We start from the raw sequence: 22,439 nt of genomic DNA, 5'->3' as shown, positions 1-22,439 counted from the left end.
AAAGAAATAAAAGGCATCCAAATAGGAAAGGAAGAAGGAACGGTGTCTCTGTTTGCAGATCACATGATCTTATTTATAGAAAACCCTAAAGATTCCACCAAAAAAAACCTGTTAGAACTAATCAACATATTCAGTAAAGTTGCAGGATACAAAATCAACATACAAAAATCCACATTTCTATATACTCATGATGAACAGTTTGAAAAGGAAATTAGGAAAACAACCCATCCATAATAGCATCAAAAGGAATAAAATACTCAGGACTAAATTTAGTCGAGAAGATAAAAAGACTTGTATGCTGGAAATGACAAAACACTGATGAAACAAATTTAAAAAGACACAAGAAGATGGAGAGCTATCTTGTGTTCAATCAGAAGAATTAATATTTTAAAATTGTCCATACTACTGAAAGCAATCTATGAATTTAATGCAATCCCTGTGAAAATCTCAGTGGTATTTTCTACAGAGATAGAAAAACCAATCCTAAAATTCATACAGCACAAAGGACCCCAAAAGCCCAAACAATCTCGAGAAAGGAGAACAAAGCTGGAAGCATCACAATTCCTTACTTCAAAATAGATTTCAAAGCTACAACAATTAAAACAGTATCTATCTTTATCCAGTGCCATACTGTTTTAATTGTTGTAGTTTCTAGAATCCTTGGTGCCAGAGCTATATGTTTTGTAGAGTATCCCAACAGATCAGACTTTTCTACATTTGGTGATATTTTTTTCCATCTTGAACCGCCAGTGCTGATAAAATTGTTTATTTTGCTCAGGCATGGGAACTTGCCAAGAACTTATTAGCCTCTTTGATATGCTGGAATTCCCTTGAACTGGACAGTTTCGTGTACTTAATCACTTCTTTTTTCAGCAGCACTCCTATGGAGAGAGCAAGAGGAAAAAACCAAAAAAACGGATACATCACCAGATGGAGGAAATCATTAGCCGCTCTTGACCTTTTGAGTGTTCTATCGTTGTCTTCTAGGCCCACATTCAGGGAGATCTCTGTCGGGCAGATGACTGGAGCCAGACTGTATGTGTTCAATAGTGAAACCTTAAAGAAAACTGAAACAAACAAGCAATGTGTCTGAACATATTAGGTCACGAGAAAAGCCTGAAGCATTCTTCAGGGTATTTACATAGAAGTCGAGGGCAGAAGCATGGAAGGTGAAAGGAGTAAAAGTCCAGTTCCATTTTTTGAATGAAAACAGAACTCAGGAAAGGTCCTCTTTTAAAATTTTTATTCAACTTTTCTAGGATGATGAGTCCTTTGACTCTGTTTAATTCAATTCATCTATGGTCAGTCTCTTTCCAAATTAATTTTGCTCCTCTTTTCGGACGTTTCCTCTGTGAGGAAAAACTAAATTCAGTGCCCTGTGAAATGTCTCAATTTTTGCTGTGCAAGTGGGTAATGGTGTTCAAGGTTGAAAAATGCTATTGGATTTCATCTCTCTACCTGCTCCGAAAAGTCTGCGGCCCTACCCTGGGCTGTTACAAAGGAGATCATCATGACTATAAAATAATTTTGAGTGTTCCCATTAGTGGCAGGAAAGTGGACATCTACAAGGAAGTTAAGAAGGGAGGACAGGCATGGCTGACCATAACATGACAAATGATGGGGCACTTTTTCACATTGAAGCAACTCTTTTCAAAGTCACACGATAAGGAATATAGCAATTATTTCTCCTTCCTCCAACATAGAGAAAGAGAGAAAAAGAGAGGAAGAAAAAGAAAGAATAAATGAAAGAAAGAAAGAAAGAGAGGGAGGAAGGAAGGAAGGAAAGAAGAAAGGAAAGAAGGAAGGAAGGAAGGAAGGAAGACCTAGAGTAGGGAATCGTCTGTAGAGATGACTCCTCCCTAAATCCACTTCCCATGGGACACAATCAACCCTAGGAACAGAAGCACCATGGGAAGAATGGTGGGGTAGACAGTGATTTTCCTTAACAAGGATGGTTTGGGTCTTTTTTTTTTTTTTTTGGCTAGTTTTATTTTGGTACCATAGAGGCCAAAATGGAAACTCGGTTTCAAGTTCGAGCAAATAGGCTCCTTCTCTTCACCCCGTTAATATGTCATCCACAGGGTTCTAATTATTGAGACCGAAGTGCAACTGACTAGACCATCCAGCCTGTTGCTTTATTTCTAAGATGAACAGAGCCACACTCCAAGCATGAGCTCTGTTCACAGAAAGGTAGCAGCTCACCAAGACCCTCCTTCCTCAAATGCAGAGCAGACACACACACAAAAGAAAATGAAAACGGACTCTTTCTTACAGAGAAAGAGAAAAAACAGGAAAAGGAGGCAAAGAGAGAAAAGAAACGACACCCTCCCTATCACCTAAAAGCAGCTGCGAGGGCGAACCGGAAAACATAAAGACCTCATGTGGAAATTGCTAGGAGGGTGCAGAGACTTTGCCTGGACTGGACTCGTTGAGAGCTGTTTTTCCACATGTGCAGTACTCAATTCTTTCATCCCTGAGATGCCTGAAAAGAATTAGAACAACACAAGCCCCAGCAACAAAAGCTTCGTTTGAGCTCAGCAATACAAGTAGGAGTAACACAACTGCCTGCCCAGCTTTCAAGGTCTCAAAAACAATAACTCCAGACTCCCTCGAGGGCTTTGCTGAGCTAGAAGAAGCACACACTCTTGCACCTGATTGAGAAAACACCTTGGCTTCAGTCCTTTCTAATTCAGATTGGAGATAAACAGCCAGAAACATAGGCCAGTGCGAGGTGGAACAATTCTGTAGTATCACTACAGAGTGAGAGCTTTTCCTAAACAATGCCAGACTTCTGTGTTAAGGGAAACGTTCCTGGAATGAACTGAGCACCGAGATCCTTAAAGGAAGGAGGGGGTCTTGTTCTCCCTCGTCTTTCCAAGCAGAGACCTCAGCACCTGGCCTACGGGAATTGCTCATTCTTATGTTCGTTTATTGGAGAATTGGGGGGGGGCAAATAATTATGGCATGTGGGGGGAAAAGAAGTAACTGCCATAAAGACAGGGGAGCCTTTGCAAGAGAGAGAAGGCAAAGAGTAAACAACGCTAGAAGGAACTAGGTATGGGGAAGCGATAGGAGCAATGGTGGCGGGTAAGCAGATAGAGATGACCCTCGGGAACCATCTAGCCCCTTGAGAACACCAGGCTCTCCTGTCCCTATAGAGGGTATGCTGCCCTGATGTGGGGGTGGGGTGGGGCTGGAATTTTCTCATACGCATTCGCTCTAGTTCAAAGCCCGCAGCAAACAGCTGGAAGGCTGAGATTCCCCTATTTGTTCCTCATCCCTGGAGGGCAGCACCACTGGGCATAAAGCCCCTCGGAAATGCTGGGGGCCTGACATGACTTTCCATGACAGCCCACCTCTGAGACCTTCTGGGGCTGAGTCCAGGTACGCACTTTGCACTTTGACCTCCTGCCCTGGATAGGACCTGGCTGCTGGCCTTGCAGTTTCCATACACCTTTCCTCGGGAATCCTCAAGTCTTCTCGGCACTGATCTTTTCTACCTCTTCACCCAGTCTTCTGGTCCCGATTCTGGTCTCATTTCCCAGAGCATCTCCATCTGTGGGTCCCGTGTTCTGTTAGGGCATGGAGTCCCACAGCTGCTCTGACATCTGCCTTGGATGCAGTCCAAGCACTACTGGTACCAGATGATCCTGGTGAGATGGCACTGATGTCTCGCAGCAACACTGGACACGGTCGGTCACCACCCCCCTTCCCGAAATGTTCTTCTCTTTGCTCCCAGTCCCCCAGAACCTCCTGGTTTTCCTTCTAGCTGTCTGGTCCCGATTTCTCTCCCTTGCAGGTGCTTTCTCCTCTGACTTACTTCCACAGCAGAGATTCTCACAATTTAAAGTAAAAGAAGACTAGCCCGGAAAGCTTAAAACTGCCCACAGGTATTCTGGTTCAGAAGGGGTCTGAGGGCTTAAGCTTAACAAGTACCTCAGGTGCTTTTGGTACTGCTGATGCCTGGACCACACTGAAAACCGAAGCTCGAACCAGCTGCAGTCGTCCCTGGGCCTTGTGTTTTCATTCGGTGACCTCCTTCTGTGACCTTCAGGGTCAGTTCTGTCTCTGGCCTAAGCTGCTCATCAGAGCTCCTGTTCTGGACAAGGGCACCCTTTTACCTGACAACTTGAAGGCTTCCAGACATTTCCAACTCCCCCAGAGGTCCTCATCTCGGAGAAAAGCATTTTCTTCCACCCAGCTGCTCAGGACAGAGGACTCTGGGAATCTTCCCTGGCTTCCCTGTCACCCTTGACTCACATAACCCAGTCTAGGGGTAAGGCCTGTAGAGTCTTCATTCCCCATAGTACAGCCTCAAGAAAGCAGGAAGCAGCCGGCTGTCCTAGGTAAACCTAATCATGGCACCTCAGCACTTTATAAACGCTCATTTACTTCCCCAAACACCTGGTAGTCAGACTCCTACCAGGCCTTTCGCAGTTTAGCCCGGGGGTCACCCCTTGGGCCAACCCGCCCCCACCACGCATTTGTTTACTTATTGTCTACAGCTACGTCTGGCTCCCACAGCAGAGGGACTCCATATACCAAAGACCAGGCGGCCCACAAAGCCTCAAGCATCTGCTCTCTGGCCCTCTGCCCAGTACTCCCCCCCCCAACTCTCTGCCTGCCTCACCAGCGCCACGTGATGAGCTAATTCCCACATTGGGGTCTCGGCCCCTGTTGCTCCCTCAGTTTCAAATGCTCTGCCCCAACCCCACTCTTGAACACCTAATTTGAACTCACCCTTTAGGTCTTTCATTTAAATGTCCTTTCCACAGGACAGATGCCGCTAACTCCCTCTCGCCCCAACCTTCTCCCCACTCCAGTGCGAACAAGGTCAAATGAATGCAAGCCATTTAGGGAACAGACATGGGTCTTTAGGAGAGCGGGTTTAAGTCAGTCTGCCAGTTTCAATCAATTCGAGCTACACGCGCTTTACAAGTGATATGACCACGTGATACAACTGAAGGCTACAAAGAGAGGCCTCAGTCCACTGTTTGTCACGGGCCTGAAATGCCACCGTTTGTCCAATGAACGTGGTCTCCTACTCTCCTTCTCAATATCCTCTCTTAAAATACCCCCGAGAGTATGAACATACTTATGTACTTGTGAATTAGCTGCAGCGTGAATTTGGTGTTTGAACATGGATCAGGTAGAAAGAAAAACATCAAACAGATTTGGAGTTTTAATGGGAGTGGGGAGCACTTGGCCACTGTCACAAAAAAGGGTGTTTGAACAGGGCTGCCCAGGCAGCATGCAGGGCGAATCGGGCATGTACATGAAGAGAGAGGAGAGGCCAGAGGGTCAATGTGCTTTGTCACATATCAGCAGCAAATCAAACGAAATGTTTTTATTCCTTCGTCTTTTCTACTTAAACATTAATTAGGCAGAGGTTATTTATTTTATACATTTAACACTATGACTGTTTAGAAGTGAAATGTAAAATGTAAAATGTAAAACTGCTAATTTTTGAATGGATTGTTAACTAGTACCTTTGAGGTTTGAAGGTTTTATTTTTTTTAACCTTCCTTTCCTCCTTTTTTTTTTTTTTTAAGAAAACTTTGTCTCTATGGAATGAAATTCAAATAAATATTTCTGAGGGTATTTTTTTGGTAATTTAGATAATTTGTGATTGCTATTCTTAATATAGTCTGTTGAGGTATAAAACCTGAATTAAAATTCTATGGAATAATTTTCAATTCTATCTAATTGAGGGTAAATAATAAAAAAATAGACCCAACTCTAATTAGAGAAGATGATATAACAATAAACTAACCTTTGTATTCCATTTGCCAAGCTTAAGAAATAATCTCAAAATTGAAAATGTAGGACTGAAATAATAAATACAAGCACATCTTATCGTTGCTGGTGTGAGGTTGTTACTAGAGTGCCATCTTCAGTGCAATGTACAAAGGAAGTTGTTTTTTCCTTTGTGAGAAAATTAAACATCAGAGACTATTCTTTTTGGAATGCTGACGCAAAATGAAAACACTAAAAATTAGAAGGGAACTTAAGTCTCTTCCAAAATGATGCTTCATGTCTAACTGCTACTTGGGGTCATTGATTTGTTATTCTAATATCTAGTGGATATCATCTATTAGTAATTAAGCTACTATAGATTGAAGACTTGAATGTCTGGGACAAAATAGATTATTTGTCAGTTTTGACTCTCTTCTTCAATGACTTTAGTGTATAAACCAGAGAATCCTAGGATCCTAGAAGTGTCCTCAAAGAAACAACTAGTCCAAGCTTGCATTCAAATACATTTCCTCGAATAACATCCATCCTCCGTGTCAAAACCATTCTCGCTCTGGCTACTTGTACGGATAAAGAAGTCTGTATTTTGAAATCTAGCTCATTCCAGTCATGGACTGCTAGAAAACCTTATGGAGAATGTCCTTCTGCTACATTGGAATGTCTCCCTGCAGCCTCTCCCACAGATCCTTATTCTCCTCTTTGGAACTTCCAAATAGAACAGTGTAATGGAAATAGCATTATCCTGTGAGTCAGGAGAAACAGGTTGTAGACCAGATTGGTCTTAATATGTTACTTGGCTTTGGGCAAGTCACCTTCCCTCTCTAGCCCTAGTTGCTCTTCCGAAAGAAAAGGAATAGGGATGAAATGATCTGATTTGCAAATTCAAGGAGTATGTATACTCCCGGCTTCCTGCGATGGTTTTTAAATGTTGGGGTGACTATTTATCAACAGGCTCTTGGTTTACCCCTGTTCCGACAACCTTTAAGACGGAATAAAGACCATTTCGTTCTACCTTAAGACCACTCTGTTAGGTCTGCAACTGGCCTTCTTCATTATGCTTATAGTCAAATGAGCTGCTGAAATCAGATACGCGTTTGAGATGAAATAACCCAGTTAGTGCTCACACATTCTACACTGCAGCCGCATCTAAGCAACCAGGATGACTGTGCAGAGAATGGAAATACTGTTCCGGAACTGAGTCCTACTTCCCTCATAACGCACGTATCAAAGCCTACACACACACACACACACACACACAAAGCCGACATGTTCAAAGGAAGGTGCTCTACCTTGATGTAATTTTAATAAAATGCCTGCGTTCTGGTTCTCTGAAAAGCCCTCTTTTCCTAAGGACAGGCTAGTTCCCTTCTTAATCCTGATGGTTTTATCCGGTTTCCAATTCACATTTCTGTGTGACTGCCTAGTTACATATAGAAAAAAAAATGCTTTGTGAATTTTCACGGTGAGAATTGATACAGCAGCATTTCAGCAGCTGTGCCAAATCTGAGCAAATGACTATTTTCTGAACTAGTGCAAGGAGAAAATAACAGCCATGTTTACGGCAACACATGGCAAACCTGCCCACATGTCAGGAGTAATGAACTTCTTTAGTTATCGCAGGGGCTCCAGAGTGCAAGCTGATTTCTCGAGTCCCACTCGGGAGTTCAAAGTGCTGCCCTCCGAACCCACGGCAAGGAGATCCAAAACACAAGAAACATCTTCCTAAAGTTGGCTTCCTCCCCTGCCCCCCACCCCATAACACACTCCATCTTGCTTTTTTTTTTTAATGTTTTATTTATTTATTTGACAGAGAGAGAGATCACAAGTAGGCAGAGAGAGAGAGGAGGAAGCAGGCTCCCTGCCAAGCAGAGAGCTCGATGCGCGACTTGATCCCAGGACCCTGAGATCATGACCTGAGCCGAAGGCAGTGGCTTAGCCCACTGAGCCACCCAGGCGCCCCCACACTCTGTCTTCTTATAATTATTTTTGTGTCAGCATGACTTTCTTTTAAATCAATCACTTACTGTACTAAATTTTCTATATTTCTGGAAGTTCTAGAAGGAAATGAGCAGATAGAAGTGTGATGATTCTTTCTATAAATAAATGGTGAGTTTCCAGGATGGAATTACTTTCCACTTGGAAGGAGAGCCAGGCATAAAACAACTGGTAGCTGTTGTAGGCTGGAAGATGGCTGGTAAATAAAAACAAAGCTGGCCACGTGGGATACGCATTCAGTAGAAATGCTCTCCAATGTGATAATACTATGGGGCACCGGGGTGGCTCAGTGGGTTAAAGCCTCTGCCTTTGGCTCAGGTCATGACCCAGGGTCCTGTGATTGAGCCCCGCATTGGGCTTTCTGCTCAGCAGAGGTCCTGTTCCCCTCCACCCCCCGCCTGTCTGCCTCTCTGCCTACTTGTGATCTCTGTCTGTCAAATAAATAAATAATATCTTTAGATGTGGTGATACTACAATGGTAAATACATGCTTGCACATAGAATTCTAGATTTTTTCGTGTACCTTGTCACTAACAACCGAACAGCAGTGGGAAAAAAAAAAAAAACAAACAAAAAAAGCTCCCTGAGCTAGCCTGTGCCATAGATGATGTTGGCTGTTCATAGCAGCAGAAGAGAAGAATTTCCAGCAGGGAGGACTTGGCAAAGGCGACACAGCCCTGCTATGGAACAAGGAGACCCATGGCAGAGACATGGCATCCCGGGGGTTCTTGCAGGAAATGGCTTTTGAAATGTGCACTTGGTAATTTGTATTGAAATACAATTTCTGAAAACAAACCAAAAGGCTTAGCTGCTTTTTATCATGGGATTAGGAACCCAAATGTTTGTATCGATTTCTTTTGCTCCCTATCCACATTCATTATATGTACTACGCATGTTTCACTTCCTATTCTTACTAAGCACAAATACTGCCTATTGTTTTTTTACAGCTAGAGTTCTACCAGGAGGCCCTGACAGTCAGTTCGTGATGTCAGTCAGCCTGGGAAACAATTCCACGGGAGCTGAAAAGGTAACCCGTTGTTTTAATGGACCAGTGAATTCCTTGAAAACGTACAAATTACTAGCGTTGTGTTGGTATGTGCTGGGTTTCATACCTATTTACAAGAAATAAAGTGGAGAGGGAGAATAAGAAGAAGGCTGTGATTTGACGTATGTTGCCAATGTTCTTGTTCAGTAATCAGATTCTGAATTCTTTCTGATAAATAATAAATAAGCATTTTTTTGATAAATAAGCATTTTCTTTCTCTGCACACTCCTTTGCCCTTATCCTCCCTAATCTTAACTTAGGTAGAGAGCCCTTTGGTCAGTAATTTGTAACCTCCTTGTTCTTCTTTTTAACCTCCGTGTTCTAATAATGTCTAATCAAATCATTACCTTTATTTTGGATCTAGATGTCTCTACATGGTTCTCTGAATAATAGTCGTGATTTGATTACTAGTATATATGAACACAGTGGTCAGGTTTCCATTTAAAGTGAATAAAAAAGCAGGATATTTATCACTGGGGCCCCAGTACCTACTTTGATTTGGAAAATCTAGGTAGTCAAGGCAGAAACATTGTGTTTATATCAACTAAATAATTCTTTCTTTTTGTGCATAGTTCACTATTTGTGTGTACTCCTGTGTGTGTGTGTGTGTGTGTGTGTGTGTGTGTAGGTCGAGCTGGCTTATTGTTCTGTTTTTGTTTGGTTTTTCTTTTAGACCTGGCCTATTGTAGAAACTAACAAAACAATTGCATTGGCCAAAACCCAAATAATTTGTATTTGTTCTTGATGTTGAGCTTTACTGATTTCACACTAATAAACACACTAAATGGCTACAAATATGACCTATCAGAAAAGACTTTTATTAGTGAAAACAGCATTAAAATTACTGAATATCAACTCCAGAATTTTACCACAATGGTTCAGTTTACATGAAACAATAATGAAAATATACATTGCAGTTCGTAATCGGGAGAACTGATCTTACTGTGATTTTGAAAAAACTTCCACAAGCAGTATCCATTGCACAACATGACTTCCTCAGATTGGTAACAAGCAACACAGGACATGATCTAGTATCTGTAAGGTGCCAACTGAGAGAAACGTGTTGCTCAGAAACTTTAGAAGACTATTTCCTTCCTAGAGCTAATCTGAAAGTGACGTTTTGTACTTTTTCATTACATACTCCTATATAATTTCTATGAAGACCTTATTCATGAGCTTTTTAAGCTAAACAAGCAATTTCTCATTCCTGACATATTAATAAAATCACTAGACTTTCTATCTAGCCAGTGTCTACAAAGGCAAACTAAGACGGAGCCCTGAGTCATTCTTTCCTGCTTCTGGATATTGTAGTCCATGGATCTGGTAATTACTAGACTTGGATGAAAAATCTGAATCTTTTTATTCTCAATAGCAATTATTTGGCTCAAAGCATTATAAGCAGTTGTCTCACAGCCCCACTTCGTTTTCCCTCTGTAGACATAGGAACAACAGGTTAAACGAAATCTCTAAAAAAATTTAAGAAGTCCTGCTCGCGCATATAAGATAGACAACACAGTTTGTCTTCCTGGATTTCCCTTTTTTGAAATGCAATCTTATCAACCAGTGGAAACGAACATGAAACAAAATTCAAAATTAGATTAAGCGCAATTTTGTCCAAAATAAATTATTTAAAATTCATTTAACCTCCTGTTTGCTTTTAATTTAACAACGGACAGATAACTAGCAAATCCAAAACTGAGGGTTAACAATTATCAGCTGAACTTGATCTTTGTTGCTAGTTATTCCCAGTAAGTGAAGCCACAAACAGGATATTTTAGTTCAGCCCATCTGACCATAGTGACTAATTGAATGAGCACTGGAACTGAAGCCAAGGCTTCGTTTGGTACCACTTGTCTACATAACTGAGTGGCCGGGGCCCAAAGCCCTCTTCTCAGTACTCACGAAGAACTTGGGAAGAGATGTAGAGAGAGGGAAAAAGAATATACTGTTCACTTCTTCAGTCTTGCTAGGTATAAACCTAAGACCACGACACTCTTCATTTCTATTTTCTCTCTGTTTCCCTCTCTCTACATCTCTTCCCATAAGGAAACATGCAGAAGCCTTTAAATAGATAGTTAAGATGGAATATTAATATTTGCTTATCTGCAATAAGCAAATTTTAGCAGATAAGCAAATCTTAGTCAGATCCCAACTGATTAATGGGAATGGGTTGCCAGTGGAAAGGAATACAGATGGCAAAGATGTCAGAAAAGAAAGCATCTCTTAATAGAGATTTAGCAATTACGTTTAATACAAACAGTATTCTAAAGCTCTGTATCTTACCCTCAAATCTAGGTGAAAACATCAATTTGGTTACTGCTTTATTTCCTCTGAAAGATAATGGAAAGATAAATATATTTAACAAACTGTGGCTTCAGAAATACCATTGTAGCAAACGATTTTATTAATACTTTCATAAAAATGGCATTTAATAAATGCTAAGACCTTGATGTTATTAAAAGCAAACAAAAGTCATTAAAACAGTTTCTTTCTGTGATTTACACTAACTTTTATAGCATGACTGGATTTTTATCTTATAAATTAACTTCAAATACTAATAATCAAATCAGGGTAAAAACAATACAATGTGTTTTCTTTACTTTATTTCAAAATAGTGATTATAAATACATTCTTAATATATTTTCTCCCCAGCTCTTTGGATGCGACAACAATAACAAAAAAAAAAAAACTCACTGTGCTCATTTCATACAATGTCAATGTACAAATCATGCAAAAGATATTATAGATTACTATTACTGCCATACATTTCTAGATGTGTTCTGTTATTTCTGCGATACCTGCTGACGTTACTCATGAGGCCATGCCCTGTATAATTTATGCATCCTTATGGCTTAAAGAAAAACAATGCTTCCAAAAAGCAACAAAAGAAAGCTGGTCTTAAATGATTTTCTAATTAATATATTTATTCAGTTCATTTTCAGAATGGAAAACTAAATATAGAATATAAATTGCCTTATAGACTTGAATCACTGTATTTTAATAGCTGCTTTCTCATAAAATTACACAAAGATTTACTTTGAAAGAATTGAACCATTTTTATTGATTTCATAAAAAAATAATTTAAAACTTGATTTATATTACACGGACATAATATATTATCTCAACCCCTTCACTAATTTCATACTCTCTAATCTTCTTTGCATCCATTCTAACAGAGTCCAAGCACATGATACAATGCCAAGAAGCCCATGATGTGTCAGACCACATTAGAAGTGAGCACTTCTTGGATTTTCTAGATTTGAATCAAATTCCACCAAAGATGCTGCACTGACATGTAGATCACTCCTCAAGGGGTTAAACTAACATCAAGGTTATCATTGAAGCCAACAAAATGTAGATACAGTATCTTAACTGCTCTTGTACTCAATGCAAAACTTAGGTCTAACTACATCACCATAAAATGTACAAGGAGAACTAATGAGAGACAGGTGCAAAACAGTATACACTGTATCATGTAGGCACAATGACTTCAGTTAAGGAAAATAGATCAGCCTTAACCAAGGATTTGTTACTGTTGTTCACTTACAGTTAAAACCTCCAAATAACCACACACATTGAAATTCCTTTTTTAAAAAAGTTGAACATTTATACCTTTCGGCAGAAGGGGATGAGATAGCCAATATGCTACAGCAAGTTTGAGATGGTGGCAGGTACTCTTGAAACATCTTCAAAGCATCACCACACTGAATAAAAGGCATCATCCCAATGACCTATTATCCCCAGATCATGGATAGAGCTTTCCGGTTCCTCCCCTAAGTGTCTACTTAAAATTCCTCAATCCATACTTTATTGACAGGATAAACTAAAACACTTTCTTTGAAGCCTTTGCGTCTTTATCCTGTCAGTATGCATTAGGAGCCCTTTAATCCATGGACGCATGGAGGCATGGTAATGGCATATTAAAAGTCCTTAGGAAATTGTAGATGAAAATACGCTGTTGGGCACACGTCTTTGTGTCTTTTCTTTCAAGATCAGAAAGCAAGTATTTATTTGTATATTTTTAATATTCATATAAAGTTTTCACAGACATTGTCATGAAAATTAAAATTACACATTAAAGTTTTAAGAGCACCAGCACATACATATGGAGACAATTTTTTCTGCTATTAAAAAAAAAATCTCCAAATTACCTATATGTATGCATATACACCCAAATACACACACACACACACACACACACAGAGGCACACACACACACACACATACATGCACACTGTCTAAGAATGCCAAGTTATTTCTTTTTCATCCTGGAACAAACCTATAAAGCCCTGAAATTAGTACTTAATAAAGGGACTACGTTACAACTTTAGCCATAATATCATTTTGGAAGCTGCGCCAAAACATCTGCCACTTGAAGTTCATGAAGAATGTCTACGTTTACCTTCTTGGTTAACTCACTGATTAATACAGTGATTATAAGAAATGGAGCACAAAGAAACATACATAGGTGGGCAGGCCAAGAAGGTAATGTGTTTTAGGATGTCGCTTTGCTAACTGGGAGCTCCTAAAAATCTTCCAGTGTCTCCCATTATCAAGTCCTTCCTTTGACCAGTTTTGACTTAGAAGTTAACAGCACAAGCAAACACAGTGAACTCCTCTGAGACCAATGAAAGCATTTTACAGTGTGGCTTTGGGAGCCGAGATGTTCACTGCTCTACTGGATTATCTGATAGTAGCTGGAGTGATGACAGAACAGGATACTGATGCATACGAGCTATAACTATTAACCTTACTCATTAATTGTTTTAAATAGTTGTAGTGGAAACTATTTGAATTAAGCTCATAGAATCCTGAAAAGCAAGACAACTGATGGCAAATAACAACTGCCCCAGACACGATACTATAAAACTAAGGAACCTATTTTAAAATGCACGGTTGGTAACAAATCTGAAGATAATATGCTAAGTTCTCAAGAATAGCACAGAACTGGTTTTTATCTTTTTTTTTTGTATTTTTGTGTTTTTGTGGTTTTTTTTCCTTGTTTCGTTTTTAAATTATACCTGATCACAATGTCCAGAATATTTCTGTACACAGAAGCTTCAGTTTCGGTTTGGTATATTTTTTTTTTCCTGTCTAAATGTATACCTATTGATAAATTCCCTGTGATCAGGAAAACAAGTCAGGCATATTAAATACATATTAAGGAGTACATATTTTCCTATTTAGTATACAAAGTACTTCATAAATATGAATTATGTTACAAAAATAGCTTTGGGTGCGCTCACACGGTAAGCACTTCGCTAATTTTGGACAACCTTTAAGGATTGTGGGTATTTCACGTAACTGAGAACAAACTCTAATGTTAGTTTAATTTGAGCCTTGTTTAATTCTGATAAACATCGTGTATTTCTTCAGATCACCACAAACGCTATGTAACTCACGTTGACTTTTCTCTTTTAGGTTTTATGTATAGACAGGTAATGCTTAAAGTGTTCAAATTTATTTTATAGTTACGTAATGCATGGTATATTTTAAACAAATATTTGCACAATTTTAACATTATAAATCCAGCGGTTTCAAGATGCAGGCCATAAAGTTTACCGATTTACAAATACTATCGAATGTTCTCTCTTTGCATGCTTTTTTTTTTTTTTAACTTTTCAGATAATCTTTACACAGAGTTGTTACAATGCCACAAATCAAAAGGATTTATTCCAGTTCCACCGACTTGATCTACGTGCAAGATGAAGGACCCAGCTGAGGTACAAACACTGGTACCAGTTTTCTCGAGTTTGCTTTACAAAGCACAAAGAGACGGAGGTTTTGCATCGGGGTACAAAACAGATTTGCCTCTTGAGGTTAAATTCAGTGTATTCTGTATATAAAGCATCCCTTTGGCAATAGAGTTTGCAGTATCCCCACAGGACTCCACAGTATAGGTTTTATGTAGTAAAATCTATTAAGGAAACTCTCTTCTACCGGACACATCTTTGCAGCTACAGTTAATGAGACAGCCTCAGAAACACCTGCCTCTATGCCTATTGATAATATAGTATTTGGAGTTAGAAGTCAACAAAAGGCACTTTCATCATTAAATAAATGTCCTCTGTATGAAGTGAGATTGCATGACCTAGATCTTGTTCAAAGCTGTCTGCTCCTCAAGGACCTGTAGGTAGTCAGGGGAACTCTGGAGTTTGGCCTTCAGTTCAAAGTACTCGCTGCTTTTCCGCTGCTCCACGACAATTTTACTGTGGTTGCCGCCTATCAGGGACTTCTTGTTTTTTTTGTCTTGTGGTTTTTCGGGATAGCGGATCTCAAAGCCACTGACACCTATGCTATTGTACTCCTTTTTGCTTTCCAGAAAATTCTGAATAAACACGTTGGAATCCCTGCTCGGGAATAGTTCGTCCAGCTCATCGATTGTGCTCAGTCTCTTCCTGCCATCCACGTGTAGTAAATCTTTCTCCTTGTCGGCGACATTTCTCATGACGACTTTCTGTCCTGGAGGATCTGAAAACATGAAGCCGGTTTCGGACTCTTTCAAACCGCAGGTGTGGCTCTTGCTCATCTGCTCGATGGTTTGTGGAATGAAGGCTTCTGTGCTCAGCCCGTCTTTTTTATTGGTCTTGTGGTCATGCTTCCTCAGCTGCAGCTGCATGGAGCCGCACTCAGGATTCCCCAGGCCCTCGTGCTTGACCGTGGGCTTCTTGTTTCGCCGCAGCACAAAAACAAGAAGACAAAAAGCAACGAAGACAGTTAAGATGAGGACCACGAGGATGCTGAGGATGAGAATAGACAGAGGCACCGGGCCACCGGGAGGGCTTCGAATGGGACCCAGCGGGGTGGTGAACGTTATGGCAGGTGCAGGGCTCGTAAACGGCGCCGATGGCTTGTTTAAGAGTTTGGGACACAAGATTTCATTCTTGAGGGACTTCAGCTCGATGTTGGCAAACTGAACCGGAGTCTCGCATTTCAGTTCCTTCACGACAATGCCGTCATTCAACTTCTCCAGCCACAGCTTTAATGCCACCAAGTCACAAGTGCAGTCCCAGGGGTTGCCCTCCAAGTCGATCTGTGTGAGAGACTGCAGCTGATCGAGGACCCCGCTGACGGGTAAGTACATGAACTTGTTGTTCCTCAGGTTCAGTCTAGCGAGGGGTGCTCCCGAGAAAATGTAAACGGGCAGGCTCTTCAGGAGATTGTTGTTTAAGTAGAGCAACTGCAGATTTGGCATCGAGTCAAAGGTGCCCGCCAGGATCTCCTTAATCAAGTTGTATTCCAAATACAGATACTGCAGGTTATGCAGGCCGGAAAATATCTCAGGATAGAGTCTTTCAATCTGATTGCCGTTGAGATACAGCCTGCGTAAATTAGTGAGATTGTGGAATACATCTCCCTTGATCGCCGTAATCTGATTGCTGCCTAAATGGAGCAAATCCAGTCCTTCAAACTCGGCGAAGTCCGCGACGTCCACGTCTTTGATGCTGTTGCCATTGACATGCAACTTCTTGGCATTTAAGGGTTTCGGGACCAGTTCAGACATGGACTGTATATTCTTCTCTTGGCAGTTGACGCTCAGTCCCAAATCCGAAGGATGTGTTTTGCAAAAGCAAGGTGCTGGGCAAGGTGTCAGAGGGGGCACCCTCGTTTGGTAGGACACAATCTGGCTGAGATTGCGGTTGGAGAGGGACTTGCCCGCTACGATTCCAGAGATCTTGGACGGATTGGTTGTCTTCGGCGGTTTGGTCACTAATCTGTGTAAGGATGTTTGGGTCGTGTGACCGTTGGGAGTGGTGTAGCCATTCTCCAGCTGAGACGGAGGCAGGATTCGCACATCGAAATCACTGCCTGTGCCCATGGGGCATAATTCTTGTTTGTTGGTTTCTTTCAGAAGCCTTCCGTATAAGTCGCTGGGAGTTTCACAGATAGCCTCTCCTATGTAAATGTTATATGGCATATTCTCCAGCCACGCTTTCAAAGGCAACAAATCACAGCTACAGTTCCAGGGGTTATCTTCCAGTTGCAGTTCAACGACACGGCCTATGTGCTCCAGAACTCCGATATAGGGGAGCTTCTGGATTCTGTTCCCCCGTATATCCAGATGGGTCAAAGATGCGAATCGGAAAATATTATCAGGAAGGAATGAAATCAGGTTGTCATTAAGAATGAGAACTTTCAGTTTGTGGAGCTTATTGAAGGCTCCTCGTTCAATATACTTGATTAAATTGTAGTCAGCCTGGAGATACTCCAAGTTCTCTATGCCAAGGAAAGTGTCAGCTCGGAGAATCTTTAATTCATTGTTGTTCAAGTGCAACTGCTTTAATGCACTGAGCCCAAGAAAGGCTCCTCCCTCAATGTTCTGCAGTTTATTATTTCCCAGCTGCAGGGATACTGCGTGTGAAAAATTCAAGAATGTGTTTGGATAGAGGATATTTAAAAAATTGTTTTGGAAATTGAGGTGATAGAAATTAGACCAAGGTGGCTTCAGCTGATTTGGTCTGTAGACTGAAACCTTCTCACAGTTGACATAGAGCACGTTCTCAACTGACACGCAGGAGCACACATTGCAAATTTCCACTGATATGTCAGAATCTGCATTTGTCGAAGAAATCAGGGCTGACAAAAGCAGAAAGAGCCAAAGAAACATCTTCTTGCAATCAGCAAACAACTTTATGCTTCTGAATAAAGAGAAATAATCTAAAAAATAAAAAGAAAACATTTTTTCAATGACCATTACTTGAAAAAGTACTTGCGTTTACATCATACCACAGTGAACATGGGGCTGCAATGATTAGCTCTGGATTTTTCTGCAAGTATTCTCACTCAGGTGAAAAATGAGCACCGGAAATGCTGTCAGTTTGATTTCCATGCCTGTAGTTTATATGCCTTTTACATGTGCAGAAACACAACAAACAATAGGAGAAAAACGCTTAGTTGTGCTTAAACCTTTACATTCGGAAAATACTTGCTCTACGTGGGCCATCAAACTCCACCCTTGAACACAGACCACAGGAGGCTGAAGAGAGAAGGTGTCAGAGCCCTGGATTCAACGGAGGGTGGCAACGGGAGGGACTGGGTTGCTGTAGAGGGGACAGTCGAAAGATCAAGGTAGAAGGAGCCGAGGGAGGAGTCCTGCCTGAGCTTCAGGCCACAGGTAAGCACGCTGCCACAGACGAGTTCACTCCTGCCCATGTCTGCCTTAAAAAACACAGATGACCCAGTGACGGTCTAGAAAAATAACTGATTAGGAAACGGCCAAGTTTTAATTTAAAGTAAATACACAGTACCTAATTTCCTGACGGTCATCTCCCAAATGGGCCCGGGGTGGGGGTGGGGGGCTTTTTGTCTCTGGGTCCCTGAAAGCAGGAGAGAAACCTGAAGCCTCAAATCTTGAGTTGCCTAGCATTTGTCCAGACAGCTTTCCCACCCCCCCAAGAACCGGGTCTCCTATCTACTTGGCCCACGTCCTTTCCCTCACATGCCGTTTTGAACCCACGTCTGACGACTGACTCTTGGCTCAGATGCTCATCTCCTTCACTGTGACCACAGACTAGCGCTGCTGAGGAAGGGGAATTCACACACTACAGTCCTCGAGTGGTTTTATCTGCAGCACCAGATACATTTAGTACAGCAAATGTTTGTCCTAAAATCATCACTTCCCAAACATCTCCTCCCAATATCACTACCCCATGTCTCTGTCTATAAACAAATCACCAACCACCTAGTGGAGTTTAATGCTTAGCAAATTAACCCGTTGTAGCCATTTCCTTAAATACTGCACGCATGTACAAATATACGCAACGTTTCCTGGAAAAGCCTAAAAAGAGAAATAAGCTCTGTGCGTTTTACTGATGTGATTTTAGCCATGTGAGTCTTTTCCTTCTCGAATGCAATTTCAATATGGTTACCACCAGATATTAATTAAATAAATAAATTACCCAGGAACACATGATGAGGGAATGATACAAAGAAGTGTCACACAAAAACTCCTTTGTTTATTTTGCCCACGAGGAATCAGCTAGTGGCAAAACCAACCGTGTCTCAAGATACACCATCCTTTAGCCACGACCCAGAAAGATTTGCATTTCAAGTAGTTTGGTTCAGAATACAGCCGGCACTGGCACTGCCGAGATGCTCCTTGCTGCCATGTAGACATGCATTCCCCCTGTTCACCATGATAGTTTGATTGGCAGTGCAAAAAGAAGTCATAAATTCTTAAGTATGACATCATCCAAGACAACTTTCATTGTAAAATCAAAATTTCACATGATCATTTTGCCTTCCTATAGATGTGGTTTCCAGTAGCTATTCTGGTTCGGTTGAATCATTTCTTGTTACTACCCCCCAGCCAAAAAGCAACCGAACGAGAAAGAAATGAAAAGAAAACAAAAAACCGAAATAACCTGAATTCAGTACAAAAACACAACGAGGATCATCAGCAGATCTGAAATTGCATAAGGAGCTGCCCTCCTCCTCGTAATTTCTACTTTAAATAGCAAGGGGGAAAAAAGCCACAAGGACGAGCTAGGAAGTTCCCAAATGCATCTCCTGTGAAACAGAGAGAGCCGCAGGCAGCTGGAGTGTCAAGCGAGGGAGAGGGGGAGTCGATCTCCAAGGAAGAGGGACCCAAAGGGCAAGAGACCATGGAGTGGTGGGGAGAGGAGGAAGGAGGGCTGGAAGGGAGCTAGGAAGAGGGGAAGGGGGCACTGAATGCAAGCGAAAGAAACCTCTCATTCACAGGATACCACTACAACGTGCACATATTGAAATCGAGGGGGGAAAAAAGGAAAATAAGAAAAAGAAAACCCACAAAGTAGGAGTTGGATACCAAAAGCCATCTCTCGGGCTGGCCGAGAGCGGCGCGTCTGCCGAGAGCGCCCGTCTCCCCATCTACCTCTCCGTCTCTGGGTCTCCGTGCCCTGCAAGCCACTCGGCACCCACAGCCGGCCGGGACCGCGCAGACCCCGCCGGGCTTACCGCGTATCGGGCATCCACCGGAGTGCGGTTCCTGGCGCTCGGCGCCGGAGCGGGCCTGCGGGGAACAGACGCCTGCGGGGGGCGGGCCGAGGTGGCTCCCCTGGAGCTGGCAAGAGAAACCTCCGCCCGCCCGCCCGCCTAGGCGGGGGCGGGGGGCTCCGCCGCGAGACGCGGTCACTGCCGCCCCCTGTGCGCCACCTCGGGCCCGGCGGCGACGCGGCCGGAGGGGCTGCCGGCGGTGGCGCGTACCGCAATGTCTTGCCGCATCCCGGTGCCCGGAACCGGCGCGCGGCCCCCCTCCCGGGTCCCGGGCCCAAGCGGCGGCCTCGTGGGTCGGGCGGCAGAGGCGGAGACCGCTCGGGATGTCGCGGGGGCCCTCAGCTCCGCTGCGCACACATCTCCCCGCGCGCTCCCGTCCCACAAGGGGCAGCTACTGGAGTTTCCTTCGGCCTCTCTAGACCCGGGCGTGCGGTGGCTGAGGGGTCAAAGACGGCCGGCTCAGGCCACGAGGCCGAGGGCCACTGGGGCGTCTCTGGCCCGCTTGTCACGGACAGAGTGAGCCGGTGGCTCGGTGGCCGAGAGCGGCGGTCCAGGCACCCCCCTACGCCCTCCCAGCCGCCCCCCGCCCCCACTGGCCAGCCACAGAGTGCTGCTCTCACCAAGCCAGAAATCAGCTCAACATTTGGGCATCTTGCAAAGTCGCGCCGCCAGCACTTGCCCGGCTCTGCAGGGCTTTTAGAGTTAGCCGCCGGCTCCTCTCGCGTTCCCCGTGTTGCCGGTGCCAGCAATTTCCCACCGGCTCGGGGGCCACTGCCCTGAGCCCCGGATCCACGTCCGCCTAGAGTGCTTGCGAGTGGGGCGCAGAAAACAAAGCCAGCGCAGCAGCGGCCCCGACAGCCCGAGCCGCCCTAGACCAGGACACTTTCCTCGCCACCCCGGCCGCGGAGGCAGCGATGTTAAGGACACCGGATTCTTTTGGTCCTCAGGGACTTGCGACCGCGCCGTGGGTAGGCACGCAGGGTGGTGGTGGGGTAGCCACTATAGTCGCTTTGGCCACTCGGCCGGCTCCAAACCAACACGACCCAAACTAAAAATAATAATCTACCTGCCCCCCTTTCACGCGCGCGCGCGCAGGCACACGCGCGCACACACACACACACACACACACACACACACACACTGGTGCTGCCGAACCAAGCGGGGAAGAGGCAGCGAGTGTCGGTGCAGCTCGCGCAGCCCCGCTGGAAATTCACCCACCTCCGGAGCCCAGCAGCTCTCGCAGGGCCCGCCGCGCCGGGATCCGCTCTGCAGTTTCCACGATGGTCTCTACGTGATCCGGGACCGAGCTGCGCCGCGCCGGCTCGCCCGTCAAACCCACCAAGCAGTCCTCGCAGGCAAGCAGGCGGGCAGCGGCGCGCGCGCGCGCACCCGGCCAGACACCGCGCGCGCACCCAGCCCCTCGCACACGGGCTGCACCTTTACATACACGCGCTGAATCCCCGCCCCCGCCCCCCCCTCCACCCCGCACACAAGCAGCCTCCCTCCGGAAACTCAGGAACCTCGACCCCCGCACATTGCTGAGGCCCCCTGTCCCCCATCCAGACACCTCCACTTGATTCCTCTTCTGCCCACACGCCAAGAAAGCGCACTTTCCTCCAGGCATCCGCCCCCTCTTTATGCCGAAAACACCCCCTAGGGAGGAGCGACCCCTTTCCTCACGCCTAGAGACCCCAGTTTCCAAACGCTAAAGCGCCAACCTCCATCCTCCTCACCACATCCACGCACACTCGACTCCTTTCTCCTCCTTCAGTCCCCTAAGAACGAAGGCAGACACACACACACACACACACACACACACACACACACACACACCCGGGGCGTTCCTTTGAGAGAGCAACCAAGAACCCCGGCAAAGCCAAAGAAACGTCGGAGGTGGGGGAGGGGGGCCAAGGGAGGTAGATAGGGTCGTCGAATCTCCGCGGGATTGAATAATTCCAGGACCGAGGGGGGTGAGTCAACAACAATGACATTCAAAGGCAACGATCGCACTTGGGCTTTGTATAGCGGGTACAGTACCTTTGGCTAATTGTCACCCCGCAGATCAGAGGGCTCCGGGGATACTTCTTCGGCAGCGGGCGATCCTGGATGGAGCCTTCTTGGGACCAGTTTCCTGGGATCCAGTAGTATCCTCACTCTCCCTACCTGTGTGCGCGTGAGGGGCTGGGGGCTTTAAGGCAAAAGTGTGAAGCTTTAGCTCAGAGTGAGACTTATTTAGTGGGTTTAGGAGGAGACGGGTTAATTCTCCGCACCTTAGAACTCTGCGTGCCTTCGGTGAGGAGCGGGTTAAGCAGGACGTTTAAAGAGCTGGGGGTGGGGAGAGAGGGATAGAGATAGAGGAAAGAGAGGTGTGGGACTGGGAGAGATGCCGCACTTGCGACCAAAAGAAGAAAAAAAAAAAATCTGCTTTGGCTACTGAGCATGCCCAGTTCCCAGCTCGAGCCCTATAAGGGAGGCATTGTGTGCGTTCCACTTCTCCGGGCTTTGGTGGTGACCGGGAGGGGACTTGGGTTGGGGAGGGTAGTGGTGAATGAGAGGCTTTAGGGAAGGGGGACAAGGTTTGGAGCTTTGGGGCTGGGAGGGAAGAGACCTAAGGGATACCTTGGGGAATCAGAAAAGGAGAGGACGAGGACGGAAGGGACTAAGAAAAG

General features: G+C 44.2%; 1 protein-coding gene across 2 annotated transcripts; it reads right to left on the bottom strand.

Annotated features, from left to right (window-relative positions):
- Window positions 1-12,985: 12,985 nt before the first annotated feature.
- On the bottom strand, window positions 12,986-22,153 carry SLITRK4 (SLIT and NTRK like family member 4). 2 transcript variants are annotated; one of them, XM_044235330.1, is made up of 2 exons: window positions 21,808-22,153; window positions 12,986-17,451 (listed from the first exon to the last, which is right to left on the bottom strand). In XM_044235330.1, the coding sequence occupies exon 2, from the start codon at window positions 17,399-17,401 to the stop codon at window positions 14,885-14,887; it is 2,517 nt and encodes an 838-aa protein (XP_044091265.1). In that variant the 5' UTR covers window positions 17,402-17,451; window positions 21,808-22,153; the 3' UTR covers window positions 12,986-14,884. The 2 variants fall into 2 exon arrangements, with proteins under 2 accessions (XP_044091265.1, XP_044091266.1); XM_044235331.1 differs by lacking the exon at window positions 21,808-22,153 and adding an exon at window positions 20,989-21,107.
- Window positions 22,154-22,439: the final 286 nt, after the last annotated feature.

This window comes from Neovison vison, chromosome X, assembly GCF_020171115.1.
Source record: "Neovison vison isolate M4711 chromosome X, ASM_NN_V1, whole genome shotgun sequence".
NCBI classification, from domain to species: Eukaryota; Metazoa; Chordata; class Mammalia; order Carnivora; family Mustelidae; genus Neogale; species Neogale vison.
This window is presented reverse-complemented; position numbering and strand designations above follow the sequence as displayed.